General features: G+C 47.7%; 1 protein-coding gene across 1 annotated transcript in view; it reads right to left on the reverse strand.

The window, feature by feature from the left end:
• Positions 1-603: 603 nt before the first annotated feature.
• The window catches only part of NAPRT (nicotinate phosphoribosyltransferase), a 30,788-nt gene continuing 7,780 nt past the window's right edge, over positions 604-23,611 (reverse strand). Inside the window, exons 2-13 of the mRNA XM_053395146.1 lie at positions 21,627-21,754; positions 19,385-19,467; positions 17,241-17,371; positions 15,374-15,489; positions 14,527-14,720; positions 13,210-13,350; positions 10,093-10,177; positions 7,763-7,843; positions 5,241-5,343; positions 3,291-3,448; positions 1,444-1,551; positions 604-763 (exon numbers count right to left, since the gene is read on the reverse strand). Of these exons, the coding sequence (XP_053251121.1) occupies positions 704-763; positions 1,444-1,551; positions 3,291-3,448; positions 5,241-5,343; positions 7,763-7,843; positions 10,093-10,177; positions 13,210-13,350; positions 14,527-14,720; positions 15,374-15,489; positions 17,241-17,371; positions 19,385-19,467; positions 21,627-21,754 (1,388 nt within the window). The 3' untranslated portion in view covers positions 604-703. The remainder of the gene's footprint in view (positions 764-1,443; positions 1,552-3,290; positions 3,449-5,240; positions 5,344-7,762; positions 7,844-10,092; positions 10,178-13,209; positions 13,351-14,526; positions 14,721-15,373; positions 15,490-17,240; positions 17,372-19,384; positions 19,468-21,626; positions 21,755-23,611) is intronic.

A 23,611-nucleotide genomic window follows, 5' to 3' on the forward strand; every position in this document is an offset into this window, starting at 1 on the left:
CGATGGAGCCGGTGTACAGCTTCCGGGTCATGTGGCCAGCATGACTAAGCTGCTTCTGGCCAACCAGAGCAGCGCACGGAAACGCCGTTTACCTTCCCGCCAGAGCGGTACCTATTGATCTCCTTGCACTTTGATGTGCTTTCGAACTGCTAGGTGGGCAGGAGCAGGGACCGAGCAACGGGAGCTCAACCCGTCGCGGGGATTCGAACCGCCGACCTTCTGATCGGCAAGTCCTAGGCTCTGTGGTTTAACCCACAGCGCCACCCGTGTGGATCTCTACTATTGCAAAGAGTCCAGTCTTTTTTTTGCCGGGGGGGGGGGTGAGGTTTGCTGTGTAAGGCCTCCCAACCAACTTGTGCAACCCAAATCTGCCAGCAGGTGATTTTGAGTCCCACTGGAAAATAGCAACCAGCCTGCAAGCGCCCTGAACTGAATTCTACCTGCTGAAACCTGTCCTACAGGTGCTCCTCAAGCTCTCTATTCATGAGGTTTGGATCCCAGCCCCCCCCCAATTCCCACACTGGCAGTGTGCAATACATTCCTAGACAGATCCGTTGAGCACAAAGGGGCACTTTCAGTTCTTAAGGCACAGGAAAGGTGCTGCGGCGGTGGTGGCGGCGGCTGGGAGCAGGATCCGAGGCACGGCGCAGAGGGGGTGCTGCTGCCGCCCCCCCCTCTTGGGCATGGGAAAAGGCTTTGCGGGTCACTGGCTGCCTCTCTGGAGATCGAGGAGAAGCCGGTGGAGCTTTTCTGTCACAGCCACCTGAGGGCAGGAGAAGTTGAGAAAGAGGGATCACAGATCACAGAATTGTAGGAGATGGAAGGGAACCCCATGGACCATCTATGCTAGGGGTCAGCAAACTTTTTCAGCAGGGGGCCGGTCCACCGTCCCTCAGACCTTGTGGGGGGCCGCACTATATTTTGAAAAAAATAATGGAACGAATTCCTATGCCCCACAAATAACCCAGAGATGCATTTTAAATAAGAGCACACATTCTACTCATGTGAAAACACCAGTCCATAAACAGCTGGAGACCCAAGTCTGGGAAACCCTGGTTTAAGAGGAAGCAGTGACCCCCATCCTTCAGCCCGGACACTGAGATCCAGCTCCGAGGGCCTTCTGGCCGTTCCCTCATTGCGAGAAGTGAGGTTACAGGGAACCAAACAAAGGGCCTTATTGGTGGTGGCGCCTGCCCTGTGGAACGCCCTCCCAGCAGATGTGAAGGAAATAAGCAGCTATCTTCTCTTTAAAAGACATCTGAAGGCAGCACTGTTTAGGGAAGTTTTTAATATTTAATGCTGTATTGTTTTTAACACTCGATTGGGAGCCGCCCAGAGTGGCTGGGGAAACTCAGACAGATGGGCGGGGTATAAATAATAAATTATTATTATTATTATCCACATTAAGAGATTATGAATCGGCATCGTTCGGCCCCTTTGTACCTTGTAGGTCTCCGCGTCCTTCAGTCTCTTGTGCGCAGGGTTGAGCTTGTTCAGCGAGGCCTGGGCATGGTCCCTGATCTCCAGAAGGCTGGGGAGTGGCTGGCAGACCTTTGTGGTGGGAAAGGCAGAAGGAAAGCATTTCAAAATGTTGTAGAATCAGGAATAAAATCCTAAGAGCAGACCAAAATCCCATCTAATTCAGGAGCTGGGGACTGTCTTCCAACCAGAGGCGATCCCAAGACATCTTGGCTGCCTGAGGCAAAGAACAATATGGTGCTGGGGAGAGAGAATCATAGAATTGTAGAGTTGGAAGGGACCCCGAGGGTCATCTAGTCCAACCCACTGAAATGCAGGAATCTTAGCAAAAGCATCCCGGACCGGTGACCATCCAACCTCTGCTTAAAAACCTGCAGAGAAGGAGAGGCCGACAGCTCATACTGCAATAAAGTTCTGCCTGATTTTTAGTCACAAACTCCTTTCTTTATATTGGGGTTCAATACCCAAAGTGCCTAGGACTTGCCGATCGTTAGGTCGGCGGTTCGAATCCCCGCGGCGGGGTGAGCTCCCGTCTTTCGGTCCCAGCTCCTGCCAACCTAGCAGTTCGAAAGCACCCTTAAGTGCAAGTAGATAAATAGGGACTGCTTTATAGCGGGAAGGTAACGGCGTTTCCGTGTGCGGCGCTGGTGCTGGCTCGCCAGACGCAGCTTTGTCACGCTGGCCACGTGACCCGGAAGTGTCTTCAGACAGCGCCGGCTCCCGGCCTCTTGAGCGAGATGAGCACGCAACCCCAGAGTCGGTCATGACTGGCCTTCGGGCAGGGGTACCTTTACCTTTTTACCCAATATCCTGATAGTCAATAATGCAATCATCAGTCAATCAGGAGGTTTATTTAGCATTGCAATGGATGCATGACACTTAACCCTGCTTAGGAAGACAGGAAGGTGTCATTCAGGGTAAAAGACATAGCAATCTTTTAAATATTTTAAGCATCCCCGAATAACAGCTGTTCTGCCCAGTTTAGTCACGTGGCACAACAACGGCTGACAGACAGAGAAACTGCTTTCTTCCTCCAACTCTCTGCACCCAAACTGACCACCCAAATGAGAACTGGGATCTTCTATGAGTCCCGAAATATTTTATTTCTCTCTCATTTGGGCTCTGACTCCACCCTGGCCAGAAAGCACAAGGCTCTATGCTGAAGGCTGACATAATTATTGTTATTGTTATTTATTGAATTTCTATACCGCCCTATACCTGGGGGTCTCAGCGCGGTTCACAGAGAAAAATCAAAATATAAAACCACAAAATACATAATAAAAGGAAAAACAGCAACCCAATAGCCCGCGCCCCACAAAAAAACAAATTTAAAAGGGCATCAGATCAACGTTTTTGCTTGGCGCCTAAAGATGTCTAATGAAGGCGCCAGGTGAACTTCACTGGGGAGAGTGTTCCACAAACGGGGAGCTACTGCAGAGAAGGCCCCGTTCTCGTGTTGCCACCCTCCAGACCTCTCAAGGAGGAGGCACACAAATTAGGGCCTCAGAAGATGATCTCAGGGTCCGGGTAGGTTCATATGGAAAGAGGCGGTTCTTGAGGTATTGCGGTCCTGAACCATTTAAGGCTTTACAGGTCAAGACCAGCACTTTGAATTGGGCCCAGAAACTAATTGGCAGCCAGTGCATTGGTGTAATATGCTTAAACTGTCTTGCTCTGGAGAGCTTCCTGGCCGCTGAATTCTACACTGGCTGAAGTTTCCAAACCGTCTTCAGAGGCAGCCCTAAATGCAAAGCAACATCGGAACACATGAAGTCTTGCAAAGAAAGGACCGCAAGGGTCTTCCTCCCCACCTGCCCATCTTTGAGATAGACGCGGTTCAGCATTTCGACTGCTGAAGGAGTCACTTTTCCAGCTTCCTGGGTTGTTCCCACCAGCCAGAAGTCCACCTCCTGCCCGGCCCTTGGAGGAGGTTCCTTTTCCAAAGTCATGAGATCCATGCACGGGAATCCTGCAAGCGAAAAAAGGGCAGGATCATGACCAAAAGAGAGGAATGATAGTGAAAGGCCAGGTACAGAACCACAGAATTGTAGAGTTGGAAGGAACCCCCAAGGGTTAGCAATAATAATAATAATAATAATAATAATAATAATAATAATAATAATAATAATTTATGCTCTGCCCATCTTACTGGTTTCCCCTGCCACTCTGGGCGGCTTCCAACAGAACAGTAAAATATAATAACCTATTAAACATTAAAAGCTTCCCTAAACAGGGCTGCCTTCAGATGTCTTCTAAAAGTTTGGTAGTTGTTGGTCTCTTTGACATCTGGTGGGAGGGTGTTTCACAGGGCAGGTGCCACCACCAAGAAGGCCCTCTGCCTGGTTCCCTGTGATTTCGCTTCTCGCAGTGAGGGAACCGCCAGAAGGCCCTCGGAGCTGGACCTCAGTGTCCGGGCAGAACGATGGAGGTGGAGATGCTCCTTCAGGTTTACTGGACCGAGGCTGTTTAGGGCTTTAAAGGTCAGCACCAACACCTTGAATTGTGCTCGGAAATGTACTGGGAGCCAATGTAGGTCTTTCAGGACTGGTGTTGTGTGGTCTTGGCGGCTGCTCCCAGTCACCAGTCTAGCTGCTGCATTCTGTATTAGTTGTAGTTTCCGGGTCACCTTCAAAGGTAGCCACACGTAGAGCGCACTGCAGTAGTCCAAGCGGAAGATAACCAGAGCATGTACCACTCTGGCCAGTCCAACCCCGGCCAATAGAGGAATCACAGCTAAAGAATCCCTGGCGGATGGTCCCCCGAGTGCTGTTCTCCACAGCTGAATGGCTCTTAGCCCCAGAAAGTTCTTCCGAATGTTTAGTCGGAATCTCCTTTCTTGTCACCTGAACCCATGGGTTCGAATCCTACCTTTCAGAGCAAGAGAAAACAAGCTTGTTCCATCCTCCATTTGGATAGCTGAAGAAGGCCTATCCCATCTCCTCTCAGTCTCCTCTTCTCCAGGATAAACATACCCAAATCCCTCAGCCGTTCCTCATAAGGTATTTTAAGCAGAGGTTGGGTGGCCAACTGTCATGGATGTTTAGCTGAGATTCCTACATAGCACGGGGTTGGGCTAGATGACCCGCGGGTCCCTTCCAACTCAATTCTACGATTCTTTGATTTCCAGCCAAGCAAAAGTACTTGAGGAAGGGACATTGATGGAGAACTATTTGCCCTCTACACCTGAGGACTTCTGTTAGACCTCTGGGCCTAACACCTCTTTGGTGTTACACCTCCTTCCGTCGGGCCTGTAAGACAGAGATATTCCGCCTGGCCTTTAATTTGAATTCAGCCTGATCTTTTATTTCCATTCTCTTCCCTCCCCTTTTATGAAGACTACCTGCTCTGAGACCCCACAGCTCATTCTCCCCTGGTCTCCTCGCTGGCCCAAGTAGGACCAATTCAGCCAGCTAGCCCTGGGGATTATCTAATGCTTATTTCCCCTAAATTGATTTCTGAATTTTGAGTTTTATTGTTATTCATGTTTTTATACTGTATTTTATGCTGCTTTTACAATTAAGTGTTTTAAATTTGTTGTTAGCCGCCCTAAGCCTGGTTTTTGAACCGGGAAGGGCGGGGTATAAATATTTTATTATTATTATTATTATTATTATTATTATTATTATTATTATTATATTATTATTATTATTATTATTATTATTATTATTATTATTATTATTATTAGACCGAGAGCAATGGACTCTGAGAACAGAAGGCATCTCCTTTAGCCTATGTTCGAAAATCAGTCCCCAAAATCTCACCTCCAGCATCCCAGAGCCTGTAGACTCGCTTGATTCCAGGTAAGGTTGTCTTCTCTTTGTCTTCCGTCACCTTCAGTCTCGGGGAACCGTTCACCTCCACCAGCTATGGACAGAGAGACAGGCAGTTGTTCATGGAAGCAACCTGGTTTCCGTTTAGGATAATGGCAATACCGATGGAGAGAAGGATGGGGAGACAGGACAGGGGCAGGCAGGCAGGCAAATGCAACGCGGGATTATGTGGGCCACCCTATTAAATACGGTGCTCAGCCGGAATCTCTTTCCAGGAATCAAATCTACTTGTTGTTCTTTGCAGTTCCTGGAGCTTTAAAGCGATCCGGTGCCGATAGTGGGAATTAAGGAGCAGAGAGAGGTGGCAGGCAGGCAGGTAAATTTGGTGGGTGATGGGGAAGAGTTATCATATAGAACCCAAGGCTCCCGGAATAGTCTATATTTGGATACCATTAATGTGGCAGTAAGGGACGCGGATGGTGCTGTGGGTTAAACCACAGAGCCTAGGACTTGCCGATCAGAAGGTCAGCGGTTCGAATCCCCACGACGGGTTGAGCTCCCGTTGCTCGGTCCCTGCTCCTGCCAACCTAGCAGTTTGAAAGCTCGTCAAAGTGCAAGTAGATAAATAGGTACCGCTCTGGCGGGAAGGTAAATGGTGTTTCCGTGCGCTGCTCTGGTTCGCCAGAAGCAGCTTAGTCATGCTGGCCACATGACCCGGAAGCTGTACGCCGGCTCCCTCGGCCAATAAAGCGAGATGAGTGCCGCATCCCCAGAGTCGTCCGCGACTGGACCTAATGGTCAGGGGTCCCTTTACCTTTAATATGGCAGCAAAAATTCTTTTTTTGCACCCAAGGTGCTCTTATGCTGCTCAGGGTGAGATTAGGAAGGAAATGCAGGCTGCTGAAATGTGAAAAGCTTTGCCTTCGTTAAAGGAAGAAGAAGCAATCTTCTAGTCCTCAAGATTTAAAAATGTGCAGGAAGCTTTTGCTAGTGGTTTAGAAAGGTAGAGCTTCTATACAACATCTGGGTGCTGCATAATGATCATCCTCCATGACCCGAAGGATAGATTTCTATGGATCTGAGTTAGGGGATCAAATACGCTATTTCAACGAGAGAGAGAGAGGGGGGGGGGGAAAGAAAAACAGAAGAAGAAGAAGAGGAGGAGGAGTTTGGATTTGATATCCCGCTTTATCACTACCCGAAGGAGTCTCAAAGCGGCTAACATTCTCCTTTCCCTTCCTCCCCACAACAAACACTCTATGGGGTGAGTGGGGCTGAGAGACTTCAGAGAAGTGTGACTGGCCCAAGGTCACCCAGCAGCTGCATGTGGAGGAGCAGGGAAGCGAACCCGGTTCACCAGATTACGGGACTACCGCTCTTAACCACTACAGCACACTGGCTCTCAGAGAGAGACCCAGCCCAAGTCCTCCTTTAATACCTCAACTGCTAGTAGATAATGCTTTTATTGGCCTTTGGTAACCTTTGGACTACAACTCCCATCAGCCACAGCCAGTCATGCTGGCTGTGGCTGATGGGAGTTGTAGTCCAAAACACCTGGAAGGCCCCAGCTTGCCAAAAGCTGGCTTATACAGTGGTGCCTCGCAAGACGAAAATAATCCGTTCCGCGAGTCTCTTCATCTAGCGGTTTTTTCGTCTTGCGAAGCAACCCTATTAGCAGCTTAGCGGCTTAGCGCTATTAGCGGTTTAGCGGCTATTAAAGGCTTAGCGACTTAGCGGCTAAAAGGTTATTAGCGGCTTAGTGGCTTAGAAAAGGGGGGGGAAAGCGAAAAAAATCGCAAGACTCGCAAGACGTTTCCATCTTGCGAAGCAAGCCCATAGGGAAAATCGTCTTGCGAAGCGCATCGAAAAACGGAAAACCCTTTCGTCTAGTGGGTTTTTCGTCTTGCGAGGCATTCGTCTTGCGGGGCACCACTGTACATTTGCAAAATTCTGTCTCCCAATGCATACCCGTTTCTGAAAAGCTACCATAAAGAATGCTGATCGCCGAAGAACTGATGCTTTTGAATTCTGGTGCTGGAGGAGACTCTTGAGAGTCCCATGGACTGCAAGAAGATCAAACCTCTCCATTCTGAAGGAAATCAGCCCTGAGTGCTCCATGGAAGGACAGATCCTGAAGCTGAGGCTCCAATATTTTGGCTATCTCATGAGAAGAGAAGACTCCCTGGAAAAGACCTTGATGTTGGGAAAGATGGAGGGCACAAGGAGAAGGGGACGACAGAGGACGAGATGGTTGGATAGTGTTCTCGAAGCTACCAGCATGCGTTTGACCAAACTGTGGGAGGCAGTGGAAGACAGGAGTGCCTGGCGTGCTCTGGTCCATGGCGTCACGAAGAGTCGGACACGACTAAACGACTAAATAACAACAACATCACGCCAGCAGGCTCATAAATGTTACTCTCTTTCCCCCTCTGTTAATCATTAGAGGATAGATTTGACCCGAACCGCAGAGATTTTGGCCCTGCAAGCGCGTCTCTGTGGAAGAACTGGCTTACCTTGTAGACGCAGCCCAGGGACGGCTGAAGCGTGCACGTCACCAGGTGAGTGCCCACGCCGATCATGTCTATTTCATTCCCCTGGCAAGAGGACACAGCAAAAGAGAACAATTGAGTTGTCCGCCCTCGGCTAATGGGCATCGCAGGCGCTTCTCTGCGTCCCACACAGCAGCCAGCCGCCTCGGGAACATGCCAAAACTCTCAGAAACTCAAAAGGAGGTCAGTTTCAACGCCTTCTCCTGCCACGAGAAAGGGCTGGTGGAGTAAAAGTTAGAACAGCTTGCTCTAAATAGACCAGAGGCCCTCAGCTCTCAGCCTACTTGGCCAAGTCATAATTGCTACTTTGGAAAAATAATTAGGTTTTGAAAGATGGCTCAGAAGCCAATGGAATGAAGAAACAAATAAATAAAAGCATCACAACCTCAGCCTTCCCCCGATCATCTGCAAAATGGGGAGAATCACATTTATTTATGTTTTAGACCACTTTATATTATAAAAAGAATCACAGAGCAGCTCGCGAAACACTGTAAAGCAACATGCTGTTTAGAAAGCTGGTATATGTTTTAATCTTTTTCCAGACTATCGCTATTTTAACTTTTCGAAAGCCTTACATTATTCTCAGTTTTTCTCATTGGTAAATGCTTCGTTTTAGCGCTCTGAGTTTTGCTCGTGGTTTACAATCAAGCTGATGGTGTTGTTTTGCTGAGTGTGGACACGTCGTGCCCACTTGAGTTTGTGTGGACAGACAGAGCTGTGGACCGACAGCATATGCACTGCGACGAAGGAGTTTTGGAAGCAAGAAAACCCTCTCCTGGGCTCAAGGGAGAGAAACACATTGCACTGGACTTAGTATACATGCACGATGCTGCTTTTAATAGCTGCCGTACTGCAAGCAAAGAGCCATCTTCAAACTCTTGCGTGTGGAATCTACTTAATCGCTAGGCCTTTGAGGGTGAAACCGCTGCATCACCCTGCAAGGCTCAGAAAAATGACAATCTTCGTCTTGCTGCCTGAGGGATGGCCCAGAAAGGACCATGATAGCTAGTACTGCAATGCGCTCTACGTGGGGCTACCTTTGAAGGTGACCCGGAAACTACAAATAATCCAGAATGCGGCAGCTAGACTGGTGACTGGGAGCGGCTGCCGAGACCGCTTAACACCAGTCCTGAAAGACCTACATTGGCTCCCAGTACATTTCCGAGCACATTCAAAGTGTTGGTGCTGACCTTTAAAGTCCTAAACGGCCTCAAAGGCCCAGTAGACCTGAAGGAGCATCTCCACTCCCATCGTTCAGCCTGGACACTGAGGTCCAGTTCCAAGGGCCTTCTGGCTGTTCCCTCACTGCGAGAAGCAAGGTTACATGGAACCAGGCAGAGGGCCTTCTTGGTGGTGGCGCCCGCCCAGTGGAATGCTCTCCTATCAGAAGTCAAGGAAATAAACAACTATCTGACATTTAGAAGATATCTGAAGCCAGCCCTGTTTAGGGAAGTTTTTAATGTTTGAAGTTTTATTCTGTTTTTAATGTTCTGTTGAAAGCCGCCCAGAGTGGCTGGGGAAAAAATAATGAATTATTATTATTATTATTATTATTATTATTATTATTATTATTGGAAATCAGTAACTTTGCCCCAACTACCCACCCCAATTTCCAAGACAGTGAAGCCAAAGGGAGAAGATGTACATCTGACTGTGTTTTTATATTTTGCTGGAAGATGCCCAGAGTGGCTGGGGCAACCCAGTCAGATGGGCAAGAGACAAGTATTATAATATTCCCAATAACATTCCAATAGGCTAGGGAACCTGGAATATCTAAGTTCCTGATAAGTGTCCAGTTTACCTCAGCCCAGAATACCTGAAGGAGCCTCTCCACGCCCATCATTCTGCCTGGACACTGAGGTCCAGCGCCGAGGGCCTTCTCGGTGGTGGCGCCCACCCTGTGGAACACCCTCCCATCAAATGTCAAGGAAATAAACAACTATCTGACTTTTAGAAGACATCTGAAGGCAGCCCAGTTAAGGGAAGTTTTTAATGTTTGATGCTTTATTGTACTTTTAATATTTTGTTGGAAGCCGCCCAGAGTGGCTGGGGAAACCCAGTTAGATGGGTGGGGTATAAATAATAAATGATTATTAAATTAATAATACCGAATGTCTGTGATCTCTTTTCCTTACCTGGCCAGGCCAAACTTTTACAGGGCTTCCTTGGAGCGCCGAATAATTTGAGCTATGCTGCTGCAGGTAATTATTGCTATTACCTGCTGCAATTATTTGCTCGCAGAGAGTCTCCCCGTCCCACGCACCAAACTTGAGCAAGACCAAGCATGTCCTCACCTCCTGAGAGAGCTCCCGAAGGTTCTCTTCGCTGACGTCGTTGCTCACGGCGATGGGGACTGCTTCGAACCAGGGGACCTGAAAGCTGGATGGCAAGACAAGCAAAAAAGCAGTGAAAGGACATCACAAGCAGGGTGGATAAAAATCAAATATTTTTTTAAAAAAATCAAAAAAAAATCTGATTTTCTAAAATTTAAATGGGATATTTTTAATTTAAATTAGATTTTTAAAATAAAATGCTTTTGGAGGAGAAATCTTTCTAAAGATAGTTTTCTATTTAAGTTACATTATAGTCCAAAGGCTATTCATCAGGAAATAAGGATTTGTTTTAATTGTTTCAGGTGTGCAAAAACTCAGTCCAAGGTGTGTGTTTTTTTAAAAAATCATTTAACCGCATCAGTTAACAAATTATTATTATTATTGTTATTATTAATCTAAAAAAATGTAGTATAAACACTGACAACTGGGAAACACTGGCCTGCGAGCGCTCCAGTTGGAGAACAGCCTTTACTAAAAGTGTCATGGGCTTTGAAGACACTCGAACTCAGGACGCAAGGGAGAAACGTGCTAAGAGGAAGGCAGGCTTGGCAAACCCTCACCGTGATCAGCTCCCACCCAGGAACCAATGTCCCCACTGTGGAAGGAGATGTGGATCTGGAATTGGCCTCCACAGTCACGGACGCATTGTTAGAACCGTGTTTATGGAAGACGATCTTACTCACATACGAGGGATCGCCAAAGACCTGGAGATGCCGGGAATTGAACCCGAGACCATATGCAAGCAAAGCCAATGCTTCATCACTGAGCTGTGGCCCTTATCCCAAGGGCCCAGAGGGCAAGCGAGAGAGGCGAGAGGAGGGCTGCATTTTTCCTGCTTGGCAGGGGGTTGGACTCGATGGCCCTTGTGGTCTCTTCCAACTCTATGATTCTATGATTTGGAGCGAAGGCTGGGGTTCTCTACCCCTCGCCTAAGCATTGGCGGTGAAACAGGCTGCTGAGGAATAATAATAATAATAATAATAATAATAATAATAATAATAATAATTTATTATTTATACCCCGCCCATCTGGCTGGGTTTCCCCAGCCACTCTGGGCGGCTTCCAACAAAACACTAAAATACAATAACCTAGGTTGTTAGGATATTTCCGTTCCACCTTAAAAGGGAGCAGGATGTTTGTATAACAGCCTGCGTAATTTCCTGTCTCACAGGATGTTTCTGTTGTATGTTCCTTTCGTTTTCTGGCTGTTTTGCCTGAGCAGTCGGAGCAGACGGTCATGCCTTCTTTGTTCTGACCAACGCCAAATAAAACTGTAAATATGCATGTTCTGCTCTCATGCTTGTGCAGCTTTTTGCTGTGTGAATTCTGCTGTCAGAGTGTGCACTAAGCCTGAGGCTTAGTGTCGCTAATTTGCTGATACTGCCTGACTACGGGAGGTCGATGGATCATCCGGCACCGAGCTTGGGGGCTCAGATGGACTTTATCTCCCTGGCAGTATCCCAACATAGGTAAAGGTACCCCTGCCCGTACGGGCCAGTCGTGTCCGACTCTAGGGTTGTGCACCCATCTCACTTAAGAGGCCGGGGGCCAGCGCTGTCCGGAGACACTTCCGGGTCACGTGGCCAGCGTGACAAGCTGCATCTGGCGAGCCAGCGCAGCACACGGAACGCCGTTTACCTTCCCGCTATAAAGTGGTACCTATTTATCTACTTGCACTGTGACGTGCTTTCGAACTGCTAGGTGGGCAGGAGCTGGGACCGAACAACGGGAGCTCACCCCGCCGCAGGGATTCGAACCGCCAACCTTCTGATCAGCAAGTCCTAGGCACTGAGGCTTTACCCACAGCACCACCCGCGTCCCTAAAATACAATAACCTATTAAACATTAAAAGCTTCCCTAAACAGGGCTGCCTTCAGATGTCTTCTAAAAGTTTGGTAGTTGTTCTTCTCTTTGACATCTGGTGGGAGGGTGTTCCACAGGGCGGGTGCCACCACCGAGAAGGCCCTCTGCCTGGGAACCGCCAGAAGGCCCTCAGAGCTGGACCTCAGTGTCCGGGCAGAACGATAGGGGTGGAGACGCTCCTTCAGGTACACTGGACCGAGGCCATTTAGGGCTTTACAGGTCAGCACCCACACTTTGAATTGTGCTCGGAAACGTACAGGGAGCCAATGTAGATCTTTCAGGACCAGTGTTACATGGTCTTGGCGGCCGCTCCCAGTCACCAGTCTAGGTGCTGCATTCTGGATTAGTTGTAGTTTCTGGGTCACCTTCAAAGGTAGCCCCACATAAAGCGCATTGCAGTAGTCCAAGCAGGAGATAACTAGAGCATGCACCAATCTGGCAAGACACAGGAGAGGCAAAAGAAATCTAGAGATGGACCTGAGTTTGGCTGGAATCAGGCCTTGATCCCTTTAGGGAGGTATTCTTATATGCAACGGCCGCAGCTCGGACTTTGGTGGCAAAGGGATGGAAGGAACAAGAAGCCCCCACAATAACAAACTGGCATTACAAGCTACAAGAATTTGCTGAAATGGCGCAGTTAACAAATACCCTGAGAGGCAATTCAAAACAAAGATTTATGGAAAAGTGGGATAGATATAAAACATATGCTCAAAAATATATAAAGGTTCGCTATCTATGCTAGCATTTGATTGACGTTTGAGTGAGACTGAGTTGAGAAATAAGACTAAGAGCACATATTGATATAGGAATGTATTAGATAATGTGTAAAGAAATATACAATAATAAGAGTACATTCATTTGTAAAAAAAGGAATATACAAAGGGAAAGTCTAGTATGTTGGTATGTATATGATTTTGGGGGGGAATTGTTTTCGTTTTTTCTCTTTGTTCTTTTTTTGGTTTCATTTTCTTTCTAGGTATATAAAATTTGTATATAATTTTTGTATACATGTTAGAAATTATAGTAAGTCCCTTAATGTAATATGACAACGTTTACCGATGTAATATAAGAACGTTAACAAATAAATAAAATGCAAATTAAAAAAAGAAAAAGGAATCAGGCCTTGTTCCGCAGCCATCAGCTCTGCAGTAACATCTCCGCCTGGAAAGGTCAAATCTGGGGGGGGGACGCGAGGGGAAACAGCCGCACACTCACTGCTTGCTGCAGGTGCGAAACACTCGCCGTATCTCCACCGACTGCTTGGCCAGGTCCCCGCTGTCGAGGCGGACGCCAATGACTCGGTAGCCCAACTCGTTCAGCGCCAGGGCGACGGCACAGAAGTTCGGGATGCCGCTCCTGTGGGCAGGGAAGGGGTTGCAAGAAACCGTAAGGGGGATAGAAGATTGGCAGATCCTAATGGAAGAATATCTGCAGCCAGCGAAAGTGACAGGAAGAGTAAGAGCCCCACCGAAACAAAAGGCCAAAGTGGTACCTCAGGTTAAGTACTGAATTCGTTCCGGAGGTCCGTTCTTAACCTGAAACTGTTCTTAACCTGAAGCACCACTTTAGCTAATGGGGCCTCCTGCTGCTGCTGCGCCGCCGGAGCACGATTTCTGTTCTCATCCTGAAGCAAAGTTCTTAACCCGAGGTACTATTTCTGGGTTAGCGGAGTCTGTAACCTGAAGCGTCTGTAACCTGAAGCGCCTGTAACCTGAGGTACCACTGTATAAGGATTGGGGAATATTTAAATAATATTTAGAAAACTATGGAATAAAAGGAAACATCTTGGCACAATTAGACTGATCCCTGTATTGTATAAATATAAGTTCGTAGGGAGCTGGGCCATGAAGAAGGCTGATCGCCGAAGAATGGATGCTTTTGAATTCTGGTGCTGGAGGAGACTCTTGAGAGTCCCATGGACTGCAAGAAGATCAAACCTCTCCATTCTGAAGGAAATCAGTGCTGAGTGCTCACTGGAAGGCCAGATCCTGAAGCTGAGGCTCCAAGACTTTGGCCACCTCATGAGAAGAGAAGACTCCCTGGAAAAGACCCTGATGTTGGGAAAGATGGAGGGCACAAAGATGGAGGGATGACAGAGGACGAGATGGTGGGACAGTGTTCGTGAAGCTACCAGCATGAGTCTGACCAAACTGCGGGAGGCAGTGGAAGACAGAAGTGCCTGGCGTGCTCTGGTCCAGGGGGTCACGGAGAGTTGGACATGACTAAATGACTAAACAACAACAACAAAGCAAAGCCCAATGTAACCTCAGATCGTAAGCACTTGGCCTCAGAACAGTGTGGTACAGTGGTTAGAGTGCCAGACCTGAGAAGAGACCAGGGTTCGAATCCCCACCCGGCCATGAAGCTCACTGTGTGTGGCCTTGGGGCTCAGTCCCTGCCTCTCAGCCTAACCTACCTCACAGGGTTGTTGTGGCGATAAAACGAGGAGGGAGACAAGAGACATTGGAGAATCAAGGGGGTGTGTGAATACAGTCAAGAATCACGAATTTAGGTTTGGAGCGCAGAGCTTACTTCATCACGCAGAAGGTGTCCAAAAGACCCTGGAAGTTTTGTGGGAAGGTGATGGCGTACGAGACGAAGGCAGCCAGCTCACCACGGTTCACTGTCTCCAGCGGGATTTGGAGCAGTTGGCAAACCCGGCTCAGCCATGTCTCCACTAAGGACAGAAAATCCACAGGCTCCTTTCCGTGTCGTGGGATCAGGGTCTGCAGAGAGGAACAGAGGAGCTATCAGAATCCAGGCCTGGTCGCCATCTTGGGATTCTGGACCGACCACCCAGCGATCTCATTGGTGCATTTATTCCACCAAACTTACGCAACGCTCGATTGTTTTAAAAAAAGCAAAAGCCCCAGGTTTACAAAGAGGAGCAAACAGTAGATTGAGAAGCTAAAGCAGGAGAAGCAAATCTTTCGAGAAGATAAAATCAACAAGAAGGAAAGGCTAAAAAGATGAGTTGAGAAATAAGACCAAGGGTACATATTAATATAGGAATGTATTAGACAAAATGTAAAGAAATATACAATAATAAGAGTACATTCAATTGTAAAAAAGGAATATACAACGGGATAGACAGGAAGTCCAAAGTGTTGGTACAAATACTATTTTGGAATAGTTTTGGGTCCTTGTTTTTTCCCCCTTCCTTTTTTGTTATCTTTAGGTATATAGAGTTTGTACATAAATTTTGTATACATGCTGAAAAATATATGATAATAAGCATTGTATTGTAATGTGATATTCTTTACCGATGTAACATAAGAATGTTAATAAATAAATAAAATTGCAAAAAAAGGAAAGGCTAAAAGTAAAACATTCTACATGCCTCTGTAACCTGTCCCGTCCCCCCCTCCCAAATACTAACCCGCGGGTTCACCTCAGCCAGCGAGGTGAAGGACAAGATGTAAGAATGAGCTACAGTTCCCCGCACTGGAATCCCATAGAGCTTCCCGGCGAGGACGTTGCTGGTAAAATCGAACCCTGGAAGAGAAGGGACTCGTGTCAGGTTTGCGGGGGCCTGCACGGTTCCCAGGACCCATTTCCACCAGGCCTTCAGCAGGAACCAAATTGGAAGTGAGCTTCCACGTGTAAGCATGGGCTATCATGCGTGTGGGGGACTCCCTGGTCCTGAATGGCGTAACTGTGCCCCTGAAGGACCAGGTGCACAGCCTGGGAGTCATTTTGGACTCACAGGTGTCCATGGAGGTGCATGTTAATTCTGTGTCCAGGGCGGCTGTCTACCAGCTCCATCTGGTACGCAGGATGAGACCCTCCCTGTCCGCAGACTGTCTCACCAGAGTGGTGCAGAGTGCTCTAGTTATCTCCCGCTTGGACTACTGCAATGCGCTCGACGTGGGGCTACCTTTGAAGGTGACTCGGAAACTACAACTAATCCAGAATGCGGCAGCTAGACTGGTGACTGGTGAGCGGCCGCCAATACCATATAACACCAGTCCTGAAAGACCTACATTGGCTCCCAGTACGTTTCTGAGCACAATTCAAAGTGTTGGTGCTGACCTTGAAAGCCCTAAACGGCCTCGGTCCAGTATACCTGAAGGAGTGTCTCCACCTCCATCGTTCTGCCCGGACACTGAGGTCCAGTTCCGAGGGCCTTCTGGCGGTTCCCTCCCTACGAGAAGTGAGGTTACAGGGAACCAGGCAGAGGGCCTTCTCGGTAGTGGCGCCCGCCCTGTGGAACGCCCTCCCATCAGATGTCAAGGAAATAAAAAACTACCAAACTTTTAGAAGACCTCTGAAGGCAGCCCTGTTTGGGGAAGGTTTTAATGTTTAACAGACCACTGTATTTTAATACTTTGTTGGAAGCCGCCCAGAGAGGCTGGGGAAACTCTGCCAGATGGACGGGGTATAAATAATAAATTATTATTATTATTATTATTATTATTATTATTATTATTATTACTACTACTACTACTACTACTATCTCTCTCTTAGCTGAAATCACAAAAGTTGACTGCGATCGCAGTGTACTGTTTTCACCCATGATAGGAGAAAATAGGAAGGATGCATTTGGGAAGGTCTTCTTCATAAGAGGTGCAGCTGTCGAGTCTTGAGGTATGACTTGAAGGCTTTGGGGTTTGGGCCTCCTTTTTCAGGGTTGCTTATTTAATACAGACATATAAAATTTTGAGAATATATCTGCAAAAAGTCAGCAAGATGCACATAACAAAGGAAAAACAAAAAAAACCCCAATTGTGACTGTAACTGTGAATGAGTGATGCTATTTTCAGGGTTTTCAGGGGGAAAGATTAAAATCTCAGGAAGAGCAGCTAAAACTAAGGGGAGCAGTCTATTTTCGGCTCAGCTCAAGGGCTCCTGCAATGAGCCCTGCCCCAAAACCATCAGACCCCATAACCAAACCCAACCAGCCTCCCCCTTCCTGCTGCAGGTTTCCACCTCAAATCTCCAAGCATAACTCCTTCCCTTACAGTAGGGACGGAGACCCTGCAGCCTTTCTGACATTTCTGGACTACAAATCCCACCATCCTTGACCACTGGCCACCTAAGTTGGAGCTGATGGGAGCTGGAGTCCAGCAACACCTAGAAGTCTCCAGGTGTTTCCCAAACCTGGCTTACGAGCTCTTTGGATCCTTGCGATGTCGGTATGGGCAGAGACCAAACCCCAAAAGGAAATCTCTGGTGACAGCAGCAAGGGCAAGGCAGGTGGTGCCGCCTAGTGGCCAGCGAAGGGCGAGTCATGAGTCAGAACCTACCCCCCACATAGGTATACTTGGATGCAGAGAGGCCCCCGTCCGGTCCCTGCGCACGACGCAGCCCCATCTCCATGAGTTTCTTGTCTGGACCCGCTATGAGCCGGAATCGGGCAGCATTCGTAGCGACGAGGCTGCAAGGAGGAAAATTCAGGTTGAATATTAACCGATCCTTTTATTGCCTTCCAACACAGCAGAGGGTTTCCTTAATGCACTGCTGGGATTTTTCTAGGAACAATTCCTTTTTTGATTTCGGATGAAGTGCACATTAGAAAGAGCGTCTGCAGCGGTTCTCAACTTGTGGGTCCCCAGATGTTGTTGGACTACAACTCCCATCATCCCTGAGCTATGGCCTGGCTAGCTAGGGGTGATGGGAGTTGTAGTGCAACATCATCTGGGGGCCCGCAGGTTGAGAAAGGCTGGGCTAGAGAGAGCAGGACTCCCCAACGTGGTGCCCTCTTGGATGCCTGCCGGAACACGACCCCCATCATCCCTGACCCACTGGCCCTGCTAGCTGGGAGTGATGGGTACTGGAGTCCATAACATCTGCATGGCTGAGGGACACCAGGTGAAAGGGGGAAAACCTCCAAGAGGTAAAGCATGGCCGGGGTATGTGTTCAATCCAGAAAACCTGTTTTCCTAAAGTTCGGATGGACTAATGTTTGAATGCGCTCTGTTCTCCACACAGTCCCACAAAATCCTCCATGCATCTCTCGATAGACATTTGTGTCCAATTATGACACCTCCGGGGACGCAGGTGGCGCTGTGGGTTAAACCACAGAGCCTAGGACTTGCCAATCAGAAGTTTGACGGTTCGAATCCCCGCGACGGGGTGAGCTCCCGTTGCTCGGTCCCAGCTCCTGCCAACCTAGCAGTTCGAAAGCACGTCAAAGTGCAAGTAGATAAATAGGTACCACTCCAGCGGGAAGGTAAACGGCGTTTCCATGCGCTGCTCTGGTTCGCCAGAAGTGGCTTAGTCATGCTGGCCACATGACCCGGAAGCTGTACGCCGGCTCCCTCGGCCAATAAAGCGAGATGAGTGCCGCAACCCCAGAGTCGGCCATGACTGGACCTAATGGTCAGGGGTCCCTTTACCTTTACCTTATGACATCTCCAGTCCTTTGGAAAATGCGCTGCGCCCCAGGCCTAATGGAAGCCTGCTTCACCGGTTGCAACCCCCCCCCACAGAATTCACAACGGTGCTGCAAACACAGCAATTTTTTAAATGTGCAGAAGCGTTGAGCGTTGCCCCCTCTGCTCCAAAGGGCTCCTTTGTCTTCCGCAACCTGGAATCTGGCAACCTGCCAAGCAGCCTCTAGGAGAATCTCCCGGCCACCCCATACCCCGAAGTCTAGAGTCCACAGGGGCGATGTGCACCGATTATAGTCTCAGCGCGACAGATCTGTCAGGAGTTCGGACTACACTCGAGTAGGACTTTAGCAGAGACACACGCCCGACTGGCATGTTCTCTCCCTCCTGGTGGATCGTTCGGGAGCTTCACAAGCTTTCTTCAGCCCGAACATCACAGCGACCGATGCCCACAGACACCGGCACACTTAGGGACCCGCAGAGTTTGCGCATCGTGCCTGACAGACCTCAGCAACTCAGCATTTTGGCTAATCTACTTTATTTACATCTAAACACACACAGAGCACTGCAACATGGCTCCCTCTCTCTCTAGCATCAGACAGCAAAGAGAAAAAGAACAAAGGACAACAGTCCCACTTCACGGAACACAGTAACACAAACATCCTGTCTCCGTCACTTCCCACTCTGTGGAGTCAGAACATATACAGTGGTACCTCGGGTTAAGTACTTAATTCGTTCTGGAGGTCCTGAAACTGTTCTTAACCTGAAGCACCACTTTAGCTAATGGAGCCTCCTGCTGCCACCAGGCTGCCGGAGCACGATTTCTGTTCTCATCCTGAAGCGAAGTTCTTAACCCGAGGTACTATTTCTGGGTTAGCGAAGTGTGTAACCTGAAGCGAATGTAACCCGAGGTACCACTGTACTGTCATGTGAAAGACAACAATCCCATGACTGCAATCACAGAGCCAGGAATTCTAACAAGATCTTGCCATCAATGTTAACCAAAACACAGAGGCTGGAAGAAAAGTGGTCCTCCGGCCCCTCGCTCACATCCTCACCTGGCGTAGTTCACCAAACACAGCAGGGTGGTCTCCAGAAGCTGTATCACCAGCAAGGGACCCTTCACCTGCAGCACCGGCACCTACAGGAAGGAATTCAGAAACACACCTGTACCACAGGACTTCTTTGCAACCAATCAGGACCTGTCATTTTTTGCTACGGTATTAGAGAACTCCATGCATCACCCCCTACAGGCCTGTGTCTTCTGCATCTGCAGGCTCCTTAAGGTGAAGTTTTAAAAGGAAGCACCTTTTGTTAAAAGTACTTAGGTTACAAAGGGCAGAAATGCATACCGTATTTTTCACTCCATAAGACACACTTTTTCCCTCCTAAAAAGTAAGGGGAAATTGTGTGTGCGTCTTATGGAGCAAATGCAGGCAGGAAAAGCCCCCAAGAGCCACACGCACGCTCCACGCGGCTCTTGGGGGCTTTTCCCTGAGGAGAGAGAAGGGACTGACTGGATTTTAGAGGGGGAATGCAAGAAAAAAAAATTTTTTTAAGGGAGCGCTGAGCAGAGCCTGGGGTGCATACAAGCTCTGCTCAGAGCTCCCTTTAAAGAATATTTTTTTCCTTGCATTTCCCCTCTAAAAACTAAGTGCGTCTTATGGTCAGGTGCGTCTTATGGGGCGAAAAACATAGTGCGCTTTCCCTCCCCCCCCCCGAATTTGCAGCAAAAAATATTTGTTGTTGTTGAGTTGTTTAGTCGTGTCCGACTCTTTGTGACCCCCTGGACCAGAGCATGCCAGGCACTCCTGTCTTCCACTGCCTCCCGCAGTTTGGTCAGACTCATGCTGGTAGCTTCGAGAACAAAAAATATTAATTGATATATAATCCCTCGTAAGCTCAAAGAAAGCCAGAATGCTTCGAGTGTCAGACTAGGAACTGGGAGATAAATTCCCCACTGGGCCAGCTATGAAGCTGACCTTGGAGTCAATCACTGCCTCTCAGACTAGCCTACCTCACAAGGTTGTTGTGAGGAGTAAATGGGAGGTGGGGGAGTACCTTGAGATCCTTGGAGAAAAAAGTGGCATATAAATGTAAGAAATATTAATAATAATACAGTCATACCTCATGTTAGGGACGCGGGTGGCGCTGTGGGTTAAACCCCAGAGCCTAGGACTTGCCGATCAGAAGGTCGGCGGTTTGAATCCCCGCGACAGGATGAGCTCCCGTTGCTCAGTCCCTGCTCCTGCCAACCTAGCAGTTCGAAAGCACCTCAAAGTGCAAGTAGATAAATAGGTACCGCTCCGGCGGGAAGGTAAAAGGCGTTTCCGTGCGCTGCTCTGGTTCGCCAGAAGCGGCTTAGTCATGCTCGCCACATGACCCGGAAGCTGTACGCCCGCTCCCTCGGCCAATAAAGCGAGATGAGCGCCACAACCCCAGAGTTGGCCACGACTGGACCTAATGGTCAGGGGTCCCTTTACATCCTGTTACGTTTGCTTTATGTTATGTTCTTTCAGGTTATGTCCTGCGGCAACCTGGAAGTACCAGAAAGGGTTACTTCCAGGTTTCACCGCTCGCGCATGCGCACAAGCACCAAATCGCACCGCGCACCTGCACAGAAATGGCACTTCAGGTTGCGCTCTTTTCATGTTGCTAACGGGCCTCCGGAACGGATCCCATTCGCAACCAGAGGTACCACTGTAATAATAATAATAATAATAGATACAGTGGTACCTCGGGTTAAGTACTTAATTCGTTCCAGAGGTCTGTTCTTAAACTAAACTGTTCTTAACCTGAAGCACCACTTTAGCTAATGGGGCCTCCTGCTGCCACCGTGCCGCCGGAGCACAATTTCTGTTCTTATCCTGAAGCAAAGTTCTTAACTTGAAGCACTATTTCTGGGTTAGCGGAGTCTGTAACCTGAAGCGTATGTAACCTGAAACGTATGTAAACTGAGGTACCACTGTACTACGCAATTTGCAATGTTATAAAAATATCCTTTAAAAAAACCACCACTATTTAAAGCAACAAAAATCAATTAGAAAAGATGTTCTGAAATACGAATGCAAACAGAAACAATTAGTACATGGATTACTATAACCACCACAAGCTGACTAAAATAGACAAATTCAGCAAAGACGATTGGTCCCACCCGCCAGATGTGCAAACATGCATTTCCTATCAGGAATCCTTTGTGAGTTTGTGTGTGAGATGCGAGAGGTTCTTGATGTGTGGCCCCCAAATGCCTTTGTCCGATCAACACCTCGCAGGTAGAAACTACACCTTGAAAACACCCACCCTGGCGAAGACAATGGATCCCTCTGGAGCGGAGGAGACGGAAACTTCAGATGCATCCACCGTGCGCAGGTAATCAAAGAAAGCTTTCTCCGTCGTAGCTGGAAGGACAGATTCGAGATACTCGATGTCTGGAAAGGAAGGATTCACACCAAGAAACTGTGAGCGACAGGGGAAGTTTCCAAGGGACGGTTTGAAGGAAAAGGCACGATGCCCAGAAAAGCTGAAAGCGTTTTTAAAAAACCAAAACTAAACACCCTTTCGGCTTTCCCAGCTGCTATATAATGGTGTTAGCAGAAGCAGATTTTTATATTGAGCATCACGAAATCAGTCGCTTTAAGGCAGCAACTCTATGCAACAGAAGCTGGAGAAAACTCACGCCAGATTCAAACCCTGATCAGGAGCAAGGAGCTGGTCCAAGCCTATCAGAGGAGGAAAAAACGTGATCCTTTAAAATAAGAGATCCACTGACACTACCTTTTTCTCCAGGTAGCATTTGACTGAGCTGAAGTTAGGATATAGCTTAGGACCTCCTTGTCTAATCCTGTCACACCTCCAGAAACCCGTACAGTCGTACCTTGGTTTTCGAACAGCCTAGTTCTCAAGCGTTTTGGCTCCCGAACGCCAAAAACCCGGAAGTGACTGCTCTGGTTTGCGAACTATTTTTGGAAGCCAAACGTCCGTCAGGGCTTCCGAATGGAGCTTCCAGCAGCCAATCAGAAGCTGTGCTTTGGTTTCTGAATGTTTTGGAAGTCGAATGGACTTCCAGAATGGATTACGTTCAACTTTCAAGATACGAATGTACATATAAATTGTTAGCTTTTCACTGGGCGAAGGTGTTCCTATCTCTTAGGCATGTGGGTGTTGATATAGTTGGGTTTTTAGAGGTGATGGTTTTGGCGTTTGCCTTTTGGTTGGGAAGGAAAGGCTCCAATGTTTCTCTTTTTTAATTGACTGTTGTGGAGGAACACTTTTAGCTGATTTGTACATCGTATTTTTGCATTATAGACCTCTTGCTAATTCTCTTCCGAGATTCTGTTACAGCAAAGAGCAGCAAAATGAACAAGCACATATACATGGGACAAGTGTTTTGGAGGTCCTTCTTGACCTGTTTGGAAAAGCATTATAGTGAAATGAAATCGCGGGCAGCATTAGAGATGGGAGCAGAGGGAGAAAAATGATGAATTGTATTAGAGAGATTTCTGTAATAGATAAGAATCTGATATATGAACCTGGAGGTGTGGGTCACAAGTCAGCTTACAAAGCAAAGTTGTTATTGTTATTAGTTTTCAATTACAATGATCCAATAATAGCCTCATTATAACAATGCCAGATTATAATACAATTACTAATACCAATCATTCAGAGGCCAAATTATAAAATTTAGCTGGGCCCCCACGTGCTAGTATTGATGGTTTGATGATTTACTTTATTCCTGCGTTCCAAAATCTTATTACGTAATTTCAATTGTAACAATCCCTTATACAGCAACTGCAATATTAACAACTCCCATTCGTATTGACACATTAAATGATCTCAGCAATGTAATTATTTGATTTGAAGTCAAATTGTGAAATTTTAGAAATTTAATAAAAAATTATAATACCTAAAACCATGGGGACGAGTGCTCTCAGACGCACAAAAAAACCACAATAACACACACACCCTAAATACTTTCAGAAGGTCTCCGTTTACCAGGCCTTCATTGTTTTTTTTAATCTGTTCTGTTTGCAAAACTCAGCCTCATTATTTCTACTCATCCTTGGCCCTGGGCTTTGTTAACAACGTCCAGTCAACAACAGCCCAAACCACAAAGGGAAGAAACTCGTGCTGGGATGTGATGCAAACGGCAGAAGGACAAATCCCAGCTGAATCACAATGTGAAGCTGTGAGCAGTGATGAAGATTCGGGGGAAACAGGGCAGGCAGAAGAAAGCACTGCTTGCAGCACAGAGTTAAACTGCGGAACTCCCTGCCACAGGAGGCAGG

This window comes from Podarcis raffonei, chromosome 7 (genome assembly GCF_027172205.1).
Source record: "Podarcis raffonei isolate rPodRaf1 chromosome 7, rPodRaf1.pri, whole genome shotgun sequence".
Classification (NCBI taxonomy): domain Eukaryota; kingdom Metazoa; phylum Chordata; class Lepidosauria; order Squamata; family Lacertidae; genus Podarcis; species Podarcis raffonei.